Source organism: Talpa occidentalis, unplaced genomic scaffold (genome assembly GCF_014898055.3).
Source record: "Talpa occidentalis isolate TD23 unplaced genomic scaffold, MPIMG_talOcc4v2.1 talOcc4.11, whole genome shotgun sequence".
Taxonomy (NCBI): Eukaryota; Metazoa; Chordata; class Mammalia; order Eulipotyphla; family Talpidae; genus Talpa; species Talpa occidentalis.
The window spans coordinates 100,447,307-100,462,084 of NW_023601104.1; the positions used below are offsets into that span (position 1 = coordinate 100,447,307).

The 14,778-nt window shown below is 36.3% G+C and overlaps 1 protein-coding gene across 4 annotated transcripts in view; it reads left to right on the plus strand.

Annotated features, from left to right (window-relative positions):
• TC2N (tandem C2 domains, nuclear) overlaps positions 1-14,312 on the plus strand; it is a 40,031-nt gene extending 25,719 nt beyond the window's left edge. For all 4 annotated transcript variants that reach the window (XM_054692814.1, XM_037504035.2, XM_054692816.1 and 1 more), the window contains exons 10-13: positions 1,045-1,236; positions 5,858-5,972; positions 9,602-9,801; positions 10,085-14,312. In XM_054692814.1, the coding sequence (XP_054548789.1) occupies positions 1,045-1,236; positions 5,858-5,972; positions 9,602-9,801; positions 10,085-10,195 (618 nt within the window). In that variant the 3' untranslated portion in view covers positions 10,196-14,312. The remainder of the gene's footprint in view (positions 1-1,044; positions 1,237-5,857; positions 5,973-9,601; positions 9,802-10,084) is intronic.
• The last annotated feature ends 466 nt before the right edge of the window (positions 14,313-14,778 follow it).

Here is a 14,778-nt window from a genome sequence, read left to right on the forward strand (position 1 = left end):
TTAAAGAAATGATTCGTGTCTTAACATGAAGAAGTTAGATTTAGGTACTAAGAGAGCTCACATTCGATTCTTGAACCACGCTTACAATAATAAATCCACACTGTCGAATAATTGTGGTGAATCACAGAAAAGATGCCCCAGAACCAAAGATGGGAAACTACCTCATTTTCTTTTTTTTTTTAAGATTTATTTATTTATTAATTTATACAAGCATTGGGTACAGTCAGAAGCACGGGAGGGTGAGAAAATCCACCAGAGCCAGAGCGGGGAGCAGAGTAGGCAGAAGGACTGAAGGACACTGCTGAGGGAAGCAGCGGGCGGCAGGAGAGGTCCGTGTGCCATGTGGGACCCTCACCCATTGGCCACGGATCGAACCGGCCGCAGAGGCTGCAGGCAGCTTCGCAGCCCAGCGCTCAACCGCTGCGCCACCAGGGGAGGCCCAAACTACCTCATTTTCTAAAAGGGAACAATCCATATTTGATGAACTTGGTGTTCATATTGACCTGAATTCTTGTCTAAGTAATTAAAAGAGTAATTTTTGAAATTAAGAAAGGCAGTATCCTGGGTAAACTCTGGAAAAACAAGTCATGGCCATTCTCATTTTCATTTACCTTAAATAGTATTTTTTGTTGAACCAAATAAGGTGTCAGGAAAAAATAAAAAGACAAAACTAGCAGGCAAGTATAAATCAGACGCATTCTGCGGGAGAGGGGGAGGGGAGGGATTAAAACAGCAGGCAGGAAGAGCACAAGGAACTATGGTGATGGTTCATGGGTGACTTGGTGGTGGGAATTTTATAGGGACTACATCTGAAAGGAGAAATCAGATATTGTACAAAAATGAACAATGATGTAAAAAATATATAAATTTTTTTAAATGCACCTGGTTTTATAAAGAAAAAAAAGTATTTTTTGTTGTAAAAAAAATTAAATTCTACTTTTCCTAGAATATAAAATGTTATTTTTGTTTGTTTTGTATTGGCATATCATCGGTTCCTTTAGTCCTTTTAATTATTTTATATTTTCTTGTTTTTTTTCTTTTTAGACTATTGAATTTATGGAAACTTTTGTATTTGCTATTAAACTCCAAAGCCTGCAGACTGTCAGGCTTGTATTTAAGGTTCAAATCCAGACTCCCAGAAAGAAGACGATTGGAGAATGTTCACTATCACTCAGAAATCTTAGTACACAGGAAATGGATTACTCTTTGGATATAACACCACCTTCAAAAATTTCTGTAAGTGATAGTAGTATGTATTATTAAAAGTATTTCAGGGCCTCCCCTGGTGGTGCAGTGGTTGAGCGCTGGGCTGCGAAGCTGCCCGCAGCCACAGCAGCACCGGTTTGATCCCCGGCCACCGGGCGAGGGTCCCACATGGCGCGCAGACCTCTTCTGCCGCCTGCTGCTCCCCTCAGCATTGTACTTGGGTCCTTCTGCCTGTTCTGCTCTCCGCTCTGGCTCTGGTGAATTCTCTCACCCTCCCGCGCTTCTGACTGCACCCAGTGCTTGTATGAATAAATAAATAAATCTTTAAAAAAAAAAAAAAGTATTTCGTACATAGAATTATCTAGGTGATTGGTTTTTGTTTGTTGGAGTTTAACTTGAATAGTGTAGAAGACCCTTAAGAAGCAATAGCAGTAATAATGTTACTGTTCAAATAATTTTTAAAATGGTTAATAAAAGCATATAGAATCCATTTTGATTCTGCACTAGTAAATAGCTTTAAGTTATCTTCTAGTACATTTTTAAAAATGTTTCATACTTCATGGGAAAATGACACCTGGGAAATAAACCTGAAGTTCAAATAGTTTAAAGTTATTAAATAATTTAAGATTATTTAAATGAGGATTATTTAACATTTTAAAAAATATTTTTCGATTGTTGATAACTTAGGAAAAGCAAGAAACAGTTATAAACTCCAAATTCAAAGATGGCTAAAGTAGATTAGGAAAGTTGTTTTAATCATAAATAAGCTGCATATCATCCAATAAATTGAGTAAAATAAAGGTTCTTACAGCTGGTTTCTTTTTTCAAGAGCTTTGTTATCTGTAGTCCTGAATGGTTTTTGAGACTGGATATTTGCTTCTCACAATAAGTCAACTGAATACTGTGTTTAAAGTGTTAAAAAAAAAAATTCCTCGTAATTTAATATAGTTTCTATGACAGGATGACATTTATAGAAATCAGTAATAAATTAGCTTTTATGAGGGCAAAGGCATCTGTATCACCCCGTGTAATTCTATTGGGTAGCCTGGTCTGAGAACCACTGAATTGGAGGGAAAATTAGGAATTGAGTAATAAAAAAACCCAAAGGATGACTGTAATTGATTAAAGAGGATGGAAATTTCTTGTCTATTATTTTCTGTATATATCCCCAGGGTGTTTTCTGTGTAGTATTTATTACAACTTAGAATTATTTAAGTTACTTGTTTTAAACAAAACAGAACTAGGCTCACTTCCATCTTTTTTTCTTCATATTTTATTGTGCACTTTTATTAAGGGCTTGTCATATTCTTGGCATTGTATTTGTAGGTGTAAGTAGGTATAAAAGAATAAATTCTGAATGAAAGTCTGTTAAATTGTTGCTATTGTTTGTTAAAATATTGTTTTGTTTTGTAACAATGATCGGTTTTCCATTTGCATCTTCAAAACTAACTTAGTAGACAGTAATCTGCAGCCATAGTTTATAGAAGGTACAGATACACTATTCAAATGGATAATTTGATTTCCTGTATTAAATCTTTAAAGACCAGTAGAGTATATCAGAAGATAACTAAGCAAAGCCATTTTCTGGGGAACTGAGACATTGTAATCCTTCCTGCAGTGGAAACTCTGAATGATTTTGGCTAAGTTCTTAAATTATATTTCATATATCAGTGGTCTTATAAACACTTATACAGCTCTTGTATGCCAGATGTTAGGGTTACAAAGATTGATGGCCTGTAAGAAGAGCATTTGGACTATACTGGAACAATGAATTTATATACTGAGAGAATGTTTTCATATTATTGCCTTAAGCAAAAATAGTATGCTTTGTTTCTTGTGTTAGGAAAATTAATGTTTTAATTGTGACACTGAAAGAACCAGACTTACAAACTCATCCTCCACACAGACAACTATTTCACCGCGAATAGCAGGACTTTTATTGAGAGCTGTATTTTCATCAGTAAAGAGTTCTTGACCTTGACAAATCAATACTTACTTAGAATCTGAAATTTCTGTCTTAAATAATGTTTGCTGGACAATTACAGAGACTTACTACATGACTGCCTTGGTTCTCAGTGACTTGTGCTTGCACCAAACTTACAGGTTTGCAGTTCTTATTATCCCTGTTGTGGTGACTAAAACATTTAAGCACTTGCCTGAGTTCATGTTTTGGGGGAACCAGGATTTGATGGAGGCCATCTGAGTCCAGAGCCAGTTCTTTTATCTTTACCATGTAATGGCCTTCTTAGAAGATATTCTCAGATGTCCCAGATTATGACTTTCTCTCATTATGCTTAACATTTATTTTATTTTCCACCATTCCAGGAGGATAATAAAATTTTCTTTTTTGGAAAAAGATTATTCAGGAGCAGAGATCATATTTTGTATCTCCCACCATTTTGTGCTTGTTAAATATACTTAATATATACCTGTTCATTGATTGGAATTTTAATTTTTTTTTTTAGTTATGAAATTGAAAACTTCTTTGAATAGCTTTTGAATAGTTTTCATGGTCTGAAAAATAATATCCTGGAACATAAACTGAATTTGTAAAATAACCTTGGCAAATAAGAAATCATTCCCAAATACTTTTCTGTTTTATGAGAGTTAACTCTTTAGTGTGTAACACTAGCAAAAGTTTTGCCACCGGGCCTCCCCAGTGGTGCAGCGGTTGAGCGCTGGGTTGCAAAGCTGCCTGCAGCCTCTGCAGCGCGGGTTCGATGCCCGGCTGCTCCCCGGCCACCGGAGGAGGGTCCCACATGGCGCGCAGACCTCTCCTGCCGCCCGCTGCTCCCCTCAGCAGTGTACTTCGGTCCTTCTGCCTGTTCTGCTCCCTGCTCTGGCTCTGGTGAATTCTCTCACCCTCCCGCGCTTCTGACTGTACCCAGTGCTTGTATAAATAAATAAATCTTAAAAAAAAAAATAAAACACATGACTGACTCAAAAAAAAAAAAAAAAAGTTTTGCCACCTCTGGGCATTTTCATAATTTATTACATTGTGGGTGCAAACCATAATGAAAATTTTTTATCTATGGCTTCCTTTGTGTTTGTAAACAATATGACTATTTTCAAACATATTTGTGAAATGCCAAGAACAGCATCATTTTTTAACGTATTTGTATATGGCGCTAAATTAGTTCATATGAAAAGATTTTTTATTCCATTTTCAATCTGATGGAAAGCAAAAACAGTATATTGACTTATTTATCATTATTCAGCAATTGTTGACAAACTAGTTTTGTCATCCTTTTAGACCTTTCAAGAGGGAGGCTAACCATAGTAGTTGAGTTTATACTTTCAAGTGGTTCACTTTTTACTTTCTTTAAATTTATTATGGCATGACCAATTACAAAGCACAGACTTATATTTTATGTGCCATTTTGTATTTAAAATACCCAAGATTCAGTCAATGACATACTTACTTATAGAAAGATTATTTTTCAGTGAGCCATGAGCCAATTATTGGAGAATACTGGGCAATTATCAAACAAAGTGTCATCCAACTATTATGTAGCTTTGTTGGAATCAGTACTCACAAAGACTTTTATGTCTGTCCGTGCTGAGCCCTAGTAAGATCTGTTAACATTATGTTCTTGCTTTATTCCCTTACTGTCTTCAACATGTGAATAGTAACATTCTTGTGTTTGGACAACTTCATGTTTCTCTGTTTTATTCACTCTAAGGACTTTGGAATTCACATAAATAGTCTGGTTTATGTTCTGTCTCACAGACAAATTGCCAGTTTTCTTTTGCTGTTAGTCAGCAATGCTGAAGAGCCCAGTCTCCTTCATTTTATTGTTTGCCTCAGGTTTTTTATTATTCCTTATTACTTAGTGCATCATCACTTTCACTAGCTACCTTCTTGCCAGCTTTCTTCCTTGACTTTATGCATTTGGTACAGTGGTTTAGCTCAGAATTCACACATCTGTTCACTGTAATAATACTTTGTCTTCTGATTGTGGTAGCACCCACTCTGATTTCTGCAATTAGAAAAAAAGAATTCTCATATATATGATTTTTGATCATATTTTATGTTTTTAAGTAGCTCAAATGACTTACAGATACAAAATTTTGAAAATATACTATTTTGGTGTTTATTTCACTGATACTTTCTCCAATAAAACTACTTAGGAATTTTTTTTTTCAAGTTTCAATTTTTTTTTTTTTTTTTTGTGGGACCCTCGCCGGTGGCCGGGGAACGAACCGGTGCTGCAGAGGCTGCAGGCAGCCTCGCAGCCCAGCGCTCAACCGCTGTGCCACCAGGGGAGGCCCTCAAGTTTCAATTTTTTTATTTTACTGATTTTGAAGAAGGATCATTATGTAAGTGTAATTTGTGTTTTCGGAATCTGTCAAAGTGAATACCTCATATTTACAGAATTCATGATACTTATCTTCTTAACCTTCTAATATAATTTCATATGTCAATAAAAAGCAGTGCTTTCAAAATTTCTAACTTTGCTTTCTCTCCCCACCCCCATATCCAGGTACTTATAGTATGATGTTTCCTTTTCTTCCTCCTTTATTTCCTTTCCTTCCTCCTTCTCTTCCCAGTTGCGTCTGAAAACACTCCATAACCATAGTTCTTTATTTTTGAATTTTTGAAATATCTCAAACCTTATTCTTTATCAAATGACACTTTTTTAATATTCAGGTCTGCCATGCAGAACTTGAGTTGGGGACCTGTTTTCAAGCAGTAAATAGCCGGATTCAGTTACAAATTCTTGAGGCACAATATCTTCCAAGTTCATCAACACCTCTGACTTTGAGTAAGTATATCAGTAATTCAAAGTGGAGTCTTAACAAAATATTAGTGAAGGATACTTTCTTCTCCCTACATTTTATGACAGTGGTGATTAACAATGACAATTAAATATTTTTTTAAAGATTTGTTTATCCAAGAGCCAGGGTATAGGCCAGATGCATGGGAGGGTGAGAGGATTCACCAGAGACAGAGCGGGGAACAGAACAGGCAGACTGACGAAATACACTGCTGAGGGGAGCAGCGGGAGAGACAGGAGAGGTCTGCTTGCCATGTGGGTTGCTCTGAGGCTGGTGGGGATTGAACCAGAATTGCAGAGGCTGCGGACAGCTTCACAGCGCTGCGCTCAACCACCTGCACCACCAGGGAGGCCCCGACAATTAAATATTTTTAACTTAAAAGACCATGTTGGACTTCTGATTTTAGCTATCATATATGTACCTGAATTCACTGGTCTTTTGATTCTTATCCAGTTATATGCTCTCTGCATTTGATGCTATTCCTTGTCTAACTTATTTAATATAGATAGATTGTCCAGAGGACTGTGAATATGTTTGTCACAGCCCAGATAATTTATTGTTTCTCTAGGTCTATGTCCTTCTTCGTATACTCTGGTAACTAGAAATTTAGTTTTTAAAAACCAAACATGTCAAACATGAACCTTGAAACACTTTTCCCCCCTTCCCTGTACCCTGGCATATTCAGGGTTCTGATAATTTGCTTGTCTAGACCTGACTCACATGGCCGCCCCTAGAGCTAGAGGTTGGAGGTCAGTTCTACCTCAGGAAGTAAGAGTGGGACAAGAGTGTTCCTAAAGAAGATATGGTGTATATGTACAGAATGGAATGCTAGTCAGCAATCAAAAAAGATAAACTAATGCCATTTGCAGCAAATAAATGCAATGGAACATTCAGGTCAAGAAACTAGAAAAACAAGAAACATAAAGGAAAGTAAAAATAAGGAATTAAAGCTAAAGTTGAAGTTGATAAACAGACAACAAAAGACATAATAAAAATTAGTCTTTGGATCATTAAAATAGACAAACCTATAGTAGGTTAGTTCAAGCAAAAAATAAGATATGAATGATATTCTGAACAAGGAAGAGAATCTAGTTTCAAATTCGGAAGAGATTTAATAAGGGACAAAATAATACCATTTATAACTATACCAATCATTTGGACATCTGTATAAAATAATTTATTTTTTCTGGAAAAAATTATTAAAATTCACTCCAAAAGACAGAGAAAATTAAATAAAACAATAACCAGGTAAAAGTAATTAAAGAACTGCCTCTAAGAGGGCCTCCCTGGTGGTGCAAGGGGTTAAGCACAGCACTATGAAGCAATCTGCAGCCTCTGCAGTACTAGTTTGATCCCCAGCTGGCCAGGGAGCAACCCATATGGCGCAGCAGACCTCTCCTGTCTTGCCCGCTGCTCCCCTCAGCAGTGTATTTCATTCAATCCACCTGTACCCCAGCTCTCGTATGCATAAATAAATAAATCTTTAAAAAAAAAAAAAAGAATTGCCTCTAAGAAAAGCAGCAGGGGGGCCTTCCTGGTGGTGCAAGGGGTTAAGACACAGCCTATGGGGCTATCCGCGGCCTCAGCAGCACGAGTTGGATCCCCAGCCAGGGAGCTGCCCACATGGCACAGCAGACCTCTCCTGACTCGCCCGCTGCTCCCCTCAGCAGTATGTTTCAGTCAGTCTGCCTATTCTGTTCCCCACTCTGTCTCTGGTGATTCCTCTCACCCCCACGCCTCTGGCCTGTACCGCAGTTCTTGTGTGTATGGATGGATAAATCTTTAAAAAAAAGAAAAAAGAAGGGCCTCCCCGGTGGCGCAGCGGTTGAGCGCTGGGTTGCGAAGCTGCCCGCAGTCTACGCGGCGCCAGTTCCATCCCCGGTTGCTCCCCGGCCACCAGAGGAGGGTCCCACATGGCGCGCAGACCTTCCCTGCCGCCCGCTGCTCCCCTCAGCAGTGTACTTCAGTCCTTCTGCCTGCTCTGCTCCCCGCTCTGGCTCTGGTGAATTCTCTCACCCTCCCGTGCTTCTGACTGTACCCAGTGCTTGTATGTATAAACAAACAAATAAATAAATAAATCTTTAAACAAAAAAAAAAAAAAAAGAAAAAAGAAAAGACAAACAGCAGGCTGAGATGATTTAGTGCCATGTTCTACCAAACTTTAAAGGCACATACAATTTTTATATAAGCTGTCCCAGAGCATGTAAAATGTAATCTATGAGGTTAACTTACTCTTGATATCAAAATAGAAAGGATAGCACATACAGAAAATGCCTGTGGACTACTTAGCACTTATGTAGACAGATGGAATAATCCTAAGATAACAAATATGCAAATAGGGGCCAACTTGACGAGTAAATTACTAAGAGTGCGCAGAGTTAATTCTAAGAAATAAGGACAACAGTAGAGACTGCTGGATGCAGTTGATTATATTACATGTCTTCCTGTAACAAAAACTAATCAGGTTTACTAGTGATCTCCATTTATATTTTTAACATTCAGACTTAGTCCTCACACTTTGTGGATGCTTCCTTCCTGGGAGTTCCCTCCTTACATTCTGACAATTGTTAGTAGTCCCAGCTCAATCCTCTGACTGCTCAAATTAATTTGTGCATTCTACTTGACGGTAGGCACTGTGTGTCAATAAAATGGGGGATGAGCTTATGTTAAAAGCTGTATAAATCTGATAAAGCTGTATAAATCTGGTGTAGTGTCCATCTTTTAAGAGTTGACCCTTCTCCAAATTCTTCCTGCTTTTTTGTCACGCTTTAGTGTCTTCACCAATTGTTTTTAATAATTTTTTCTATGCTTCGTCATTGTTATCTATAGGAGGGTTCATTTATGTAAACTGTTGTACCAGTTACCATTACTGGAAGTTCCACATCTCAAGTTTTTTTAAAGAACAGATTTTCTCTGGCAGGTATATGTTTTACTACTGAAGTCTCAGGCAAAGAATTTTACCTATATAAAACTGTGAAATAAATTCTTCCTGCTGCCTGAAGTGTTGGTACCTCTCTTTTGTGTGGTCATTTTTAGTGTGTACTTCTTTGCTGCTCATTGTTATTTATCATACATTTCCAGACTTTATTGGCATTATAGGATAGAGGAAAATTAAATTCACTTGCACTTACAGTAGACATTTGTAAAGTGTAATAAAAATCAAAAAGTTTACTAGAGATGTTTACTGTTATGACAATAGCTCATCATATCTTTTTTTTAAGTTTTTTTTTAATGTTTTAAAAGATTTATGCATACAAGAACTGGGGTATAGGCTGGCGGAGTAGGGGCAGTGGTGAGAGGATTCACCAAAGACACTGTGGGGACAGAATAGGCAGATTGACTTAAATCCACTGCTGAGGGGAGCAGCAGGCGAGACAGGAGAGGTCTGCTGTGCCATGTGGGTCACCTCCCTGGCCGGGGATTGAACTCATATTGCAGGGGCTGCATATAGCTTCATAGTGCTGCACCTTAATTCCTTGCACCACAAGGGAGGTCCCACTCATCAGATCTTTAGAAGTGCCTTATTTATATTTTTACAACAAACAATAGATAGATAAAATACAATATATGGTGTCTTAAATAAAATCTTATATGTAAATTTCTTCTTTTTTTTAAGGTTTTTTTGTGAAAGTGGCAATGTTTAGCTCAGGAGAGTTGATTTATAAGAAGAAGACTCGCTTACTGAAGGCCTCCAGTGGAAGAGTAAAGTGGGGAGAGACTATGATTTTTCCACTTACACAGAATGAAAAAGAAATTATTTTTCTCATTAAGCTTTATAGTCGAAGCTCTGTAAGAAGAAAACAGTCTGTGGGCCAGGTAAGTAGGGAATTTTTATCTTGAATTCTTTCTTTGTGCTTTTCTATGCATATTAACAGTTGGTTTAACAGTGGAAATATAGAATAGAATTAAAGTTTAATAGAGTAAAATTCTTCATTATAAATTAAAATTTAGTGTTGCTACAAAAATCACATCTCCTATGTATGATGTTTTGTTTTAATAGAACTGGTTGGAACTTCTTTATTGATGAAAGACAAAAGTAATAAACAGAATTCAGTTATCATCATGTGTCAAGTTAAATATTTGTACTGTTTCTTTGCAGATTTGGATAAGTGAACACAGTAATAACATGGAAGCAGTGAACCAGTGGAAAGAGACAATTACAAATCCAGAAAAAGTTGTTGTCAAATGGCACAAATTAAATCCATCATGAAGACTTCACACATTAATTTGGTGAAGACCTTGACTTTCTTTTAGAAGACTTATGATTTCAGTTTGCTACCATGAGAAGTGACAAGTCAATATATTTATCAGTTCATTTATGGAGACCATAATTGTAGTATACAATCCATCTGATAGAAAATTAAACCTGATTTAAAAAAAATGGGATGAATTATGTCTGGGATCCAAAGTAAAGAAACTGCGAAAACAGGCAATCAAATAAAGGGGTAGTATTACTCGGGCAAATAAATTATAAAATTAAATTAGTGAGAATATCAGTCATACGTAGTTGATTGCTATGTTGTGGTTTATTTGTGAGCTTTTCCTAGATATTCAAAAGCTAGTATTCCGAGTCTGTTATTACTATCAGACATTAAGAAGACTTTACTATTGACTGATTCAATGCTAGTCAATATTGATTAGATCTCGACTCCACTCTTTACCTCTTACTCCATATTCTCAGAAGGCAAAAATTCAACAACTGCAATTCTTTTATATTTGGGGAAAATTTGTGCCCAGTGATTATCATTTCTTATACATAAAGCATCACATTGGCACTTTCTAAGTTATTTACCTCCAAGAAACCTTGGAAATAGAAAACTGTATTTTGGCAAGAATAAAGGAGAACGCCAGATGCTGAAGTGTAATTGATACCAGTATGCACACATTTTGCTGTTTTCCTCCCTCAAATATTTCACTTCTTATTTCATTTGGATTTGAAATAATATTTATCACCCATATGGCCCATCCTAATTAGCAGAATTAAATGAGCCTTAATGGCAGATTGAATGTTTCATGATAATCACTGCCTTGTTTTTAAGGCTTTTATATTTTATTGCGCTATAAGCCACAATATCACTTCCTATGGTGTTACGTGGTATCATTGTGTGGCAAATAAATATTTTCCGTTGCAGTTTTTTTTAGGTACTCATTAGGACTCAGTATTTGCGCATAATTTCAGTTTAATTTGTCATAAAAATGATGACCAAAATGAATAGGTTTTTTTTTTTTTTTAAGAAACAAAAAATGCTATCCCTTGGAAAATATGTCTTTATTTTTTGTGACTAAGTGTAGACCATGCACTCTGTGTTCATAGACTTCCATGTTTTTTCTCTCTTCATTTGTCCCACACATGCCAAGAAATAGATGGTGATATTTTAGTTCACAGGTGCCTTGCTGTAGCTTAAGCATACCCTCTCCATTCTAGTTCCTATGTCCTGTGTATCTCATTATAATTTTCCCAATTAAACACTTTGTTCCCCTTTTCCTAGCTACAACCTTCTCAAGTGACAACATGTCCTTTACATCTCCTTTACTTCTGCTGCCTGGATTTTATAGTATACTGATGGTACTGACAGGTATACTCTGGCACTGCGCATTTTGAAAAATACGCACGCACCTATTGGGGTTGTGGAAAATGGCGTATTGGTCAGTACTTGCATGGACTTTTTGAGAAATCACTTTGTGTAGTAATGTTTTGAATCTTTAAGTCAATAACTGCTTATTTTTAGAGCAGTTTTAGGTTTATAGCAAAATTGAAGGGAAAAGTACAGAGATTTCCCATATCCACCCCACCTCCGCATATGCCTGTCTTTCCCTGCAGTCAACATCCTGTACCAATGTGGTACTTTTGTTAAAGTCAGTGAACTGACTTTGACATATCATTATCACCCAAAGTCTGTAGTTCATATTAGGATTCATTCTCGATGTTCTGTTTTGTATGAGTTTTAACAAATACATGCTGACACGTAGTGACCATTGTAATATACAGACCAGTATTACTGTCCTAAAAATCCTCCGCAAATGCCATGCCTACTTTAATAGCTACCAAAGAAATAAGTCTGTTGGCTTTTAGAGAATAAATAATAGGCTTTATTGGTTTTCAAACTCTAGAAACTTACTTGGTTTCTTTGTGTTCTATTAATCCTTTCAGTTCTTAAATATATGTAGTCATATTTAATTCAATTTTTAACTATTTTATTTAATAGTACTTTTACAATATGTGTAATATGTGTAATTTGAGGGAAAGCTATGACCTCTTGGTTTGTTATGTCTTAGAATCCCAAGTAAATAAAGCAATAAAAGGAAAACCTTGTCATGAAAAGACCTTTCAGTTAGAGAAGTATAGATACAACTAAAATACCAAATATTTTAATTATTGTTTACTTAAGTCTTTTTCAGGTGAAGAAGTACTTAATACAAATGATTTTTACTTTACATGGAAATATAAAAAGAAACACTCATATTTGAGAAAAACATTAGAAGCTGTTAATAAAAATGAAATACTGTGCAAACATCACTTCTTTGTATTTGCTTAGGCATTTTTGACCTTTATCTACCTGTAATGGGAGAAGGAAATCAAAATGTTGCTGGGTGGCCAGAGAAAGCAATGGAAAGATTCATGTTGATAGTTGACATAGTGCCAATCCGCCAATCCCTAGCAGCCTATTTATAAGCTTTTGAATTAATACTAATATAATTAAATAACTGTTGCCCACATTAAAATATAATTATTTGACTTTCAGTTGGTTTTGCATGATTTTTGTTAGGAGAACTCCTAGAGAAATTACCTTTGAAATATATCAGTTCCAGCTCTTATCAGACTGCCAAGGAGGAACCAGTGGGATTTTGAACATATGTTATAAAACTGTAATCTGAAAATAACCTGAACTGTTTAAATACAGTAATGTGAATTTCTCTGATACTAATGTCCTTAACAGCCAGATAGAAACTGAAAATTCCACTGTGTGTTTAATCAAATAATTTTTTATGAAGGATTTCAGAACTATTGCAATAAATTTCAACTTTTTATGTAATACTAAGATTTCAAAAAAGTATATTTCCTTTAGGTTTTTAGTAGGGTGTTATAAGGGAAGTGCCAGTAAAATGTCTATCTATAATAGTTATGAGAACACTATATAAGCCCAGGTTCATCAGTGAAACAGAACCAACAGGAGATCTCTTTCTCTCTCTCTCATACACATACACACTTGACAAGAGGAATTGGCTCATTTGATTACAGAGGCTGAGAAATCTCACCACCCACTGTACAAGCTGGAGATGAAGGAAAGCTGGTAGTGTAATTCAGTCTGAATCTGCAGGCCTGACAACCAAGGGAGCTGATAGCATAAATCCTAGTTTGAGGGCAGAAGATAAGATGGGATATCCGAGGTCATCAGTGATATATGAAAAAAGGTGAATTCCTCTTTTCTTTGCCTTTTCTTCTGTCTAGATAGACACATTGGGACAGGCGTAAGCTATAATTCTTGTTCAAATTTAATTTCAAATACTTGTGGTTTTGGCTGAAACAGTGAGTTAAAGGAAAAGTAGATGCATATCAAGTACTATGTTGAAATAGAAAATTAAGATTAAATGTATAGTAAAAGTTAATGTAGTCCTCCAAAATTTGTTTCGTGGGTGATGAATTGTCTGAAAATGACTGCTGCCTAGATTTTCAGTAATTTCCTAGTAGAGAGTTATTTTCACTTGGTACTTAGGATTTTTAAATATTTTCACCTATAAAATATCTATAAAATAGCTATTATTTAATACAACTAACATATATAACTAGATTGACTACATTAAATTATAGGACCCTGACAACAGCAATAGAGGTCTAGAAAGAAAGTTGTGTGTCTTCTCAGATGGCCTGATGGTATGATTCAGTTCTGAGCTACATCACTGAAATGAGGTATGTCTTGCAGATGATGATGATTACTAAGTATTCATTTCCTTTTTCTCATCAATTTTCAGGGCCACCATTCTTTAGTTTTTAAGTAGGATGACCAGAAATACCTAGCCTTCATGATAGGACTAAATTTATGTAACAGATAAATTTGGGTGGTTGTGGTTCTTAATTGTCCTTTAATTTCTGGGTGTTCAATGTCTTGATTATACAATGTATGCTGTCTTATTCTTGAAACAAGTCAATTTTTCAGTGAGTCACTTGATATATTTAATAAATGCAAAAATATTTGTGTGGTACTTCATTCAAAAACTAGGTACTTTCAGTGTGAAGAAGCCATCACTTTACTGAGGGGTTTTATGTCCTAGTAGGGAAAAAATATAATGCCAAATTATAGTAAACACAGTTTTTGAGATGTGGACAAAGCCTTTAGAGGCTCAAATAATTAAATGCAGCTGAAGAAAATAGGCAAAGTGTGCTACGTCCCTGACCTGAAAGTCACAGATCTGGGTAGAAAGGAGCCACTGTTGCCTCATGATCACTGGACTCTGTCTAGCTAGCAGAATTACTTCATTTCTTTGGTCAGCTGACTCTGTGAAAAACATTCAATGCTACTTTCTTCAACTTCCCACTGTCACATCCACAGACTTGTTTTTTTAAACCCACATCTTTTTTTTTGTTTGTTTTTTTCAATTTTTTTTTTTAAGATTTATTTATTTATTTATACAGGCACTGGGTACAGTCAGAAGTGTGAGAGGGTGAGAGAATCCACCAGAGCCAGAGCGGGGAGCAGAACAGGCAGAAGGACCGAGGTACACTGCTGAGGGGAGCAGCGGGCTCTGCAGGAGAGGTCTGCACGCCATGTGGGACCCTCCTCCGATGGCCGGGGA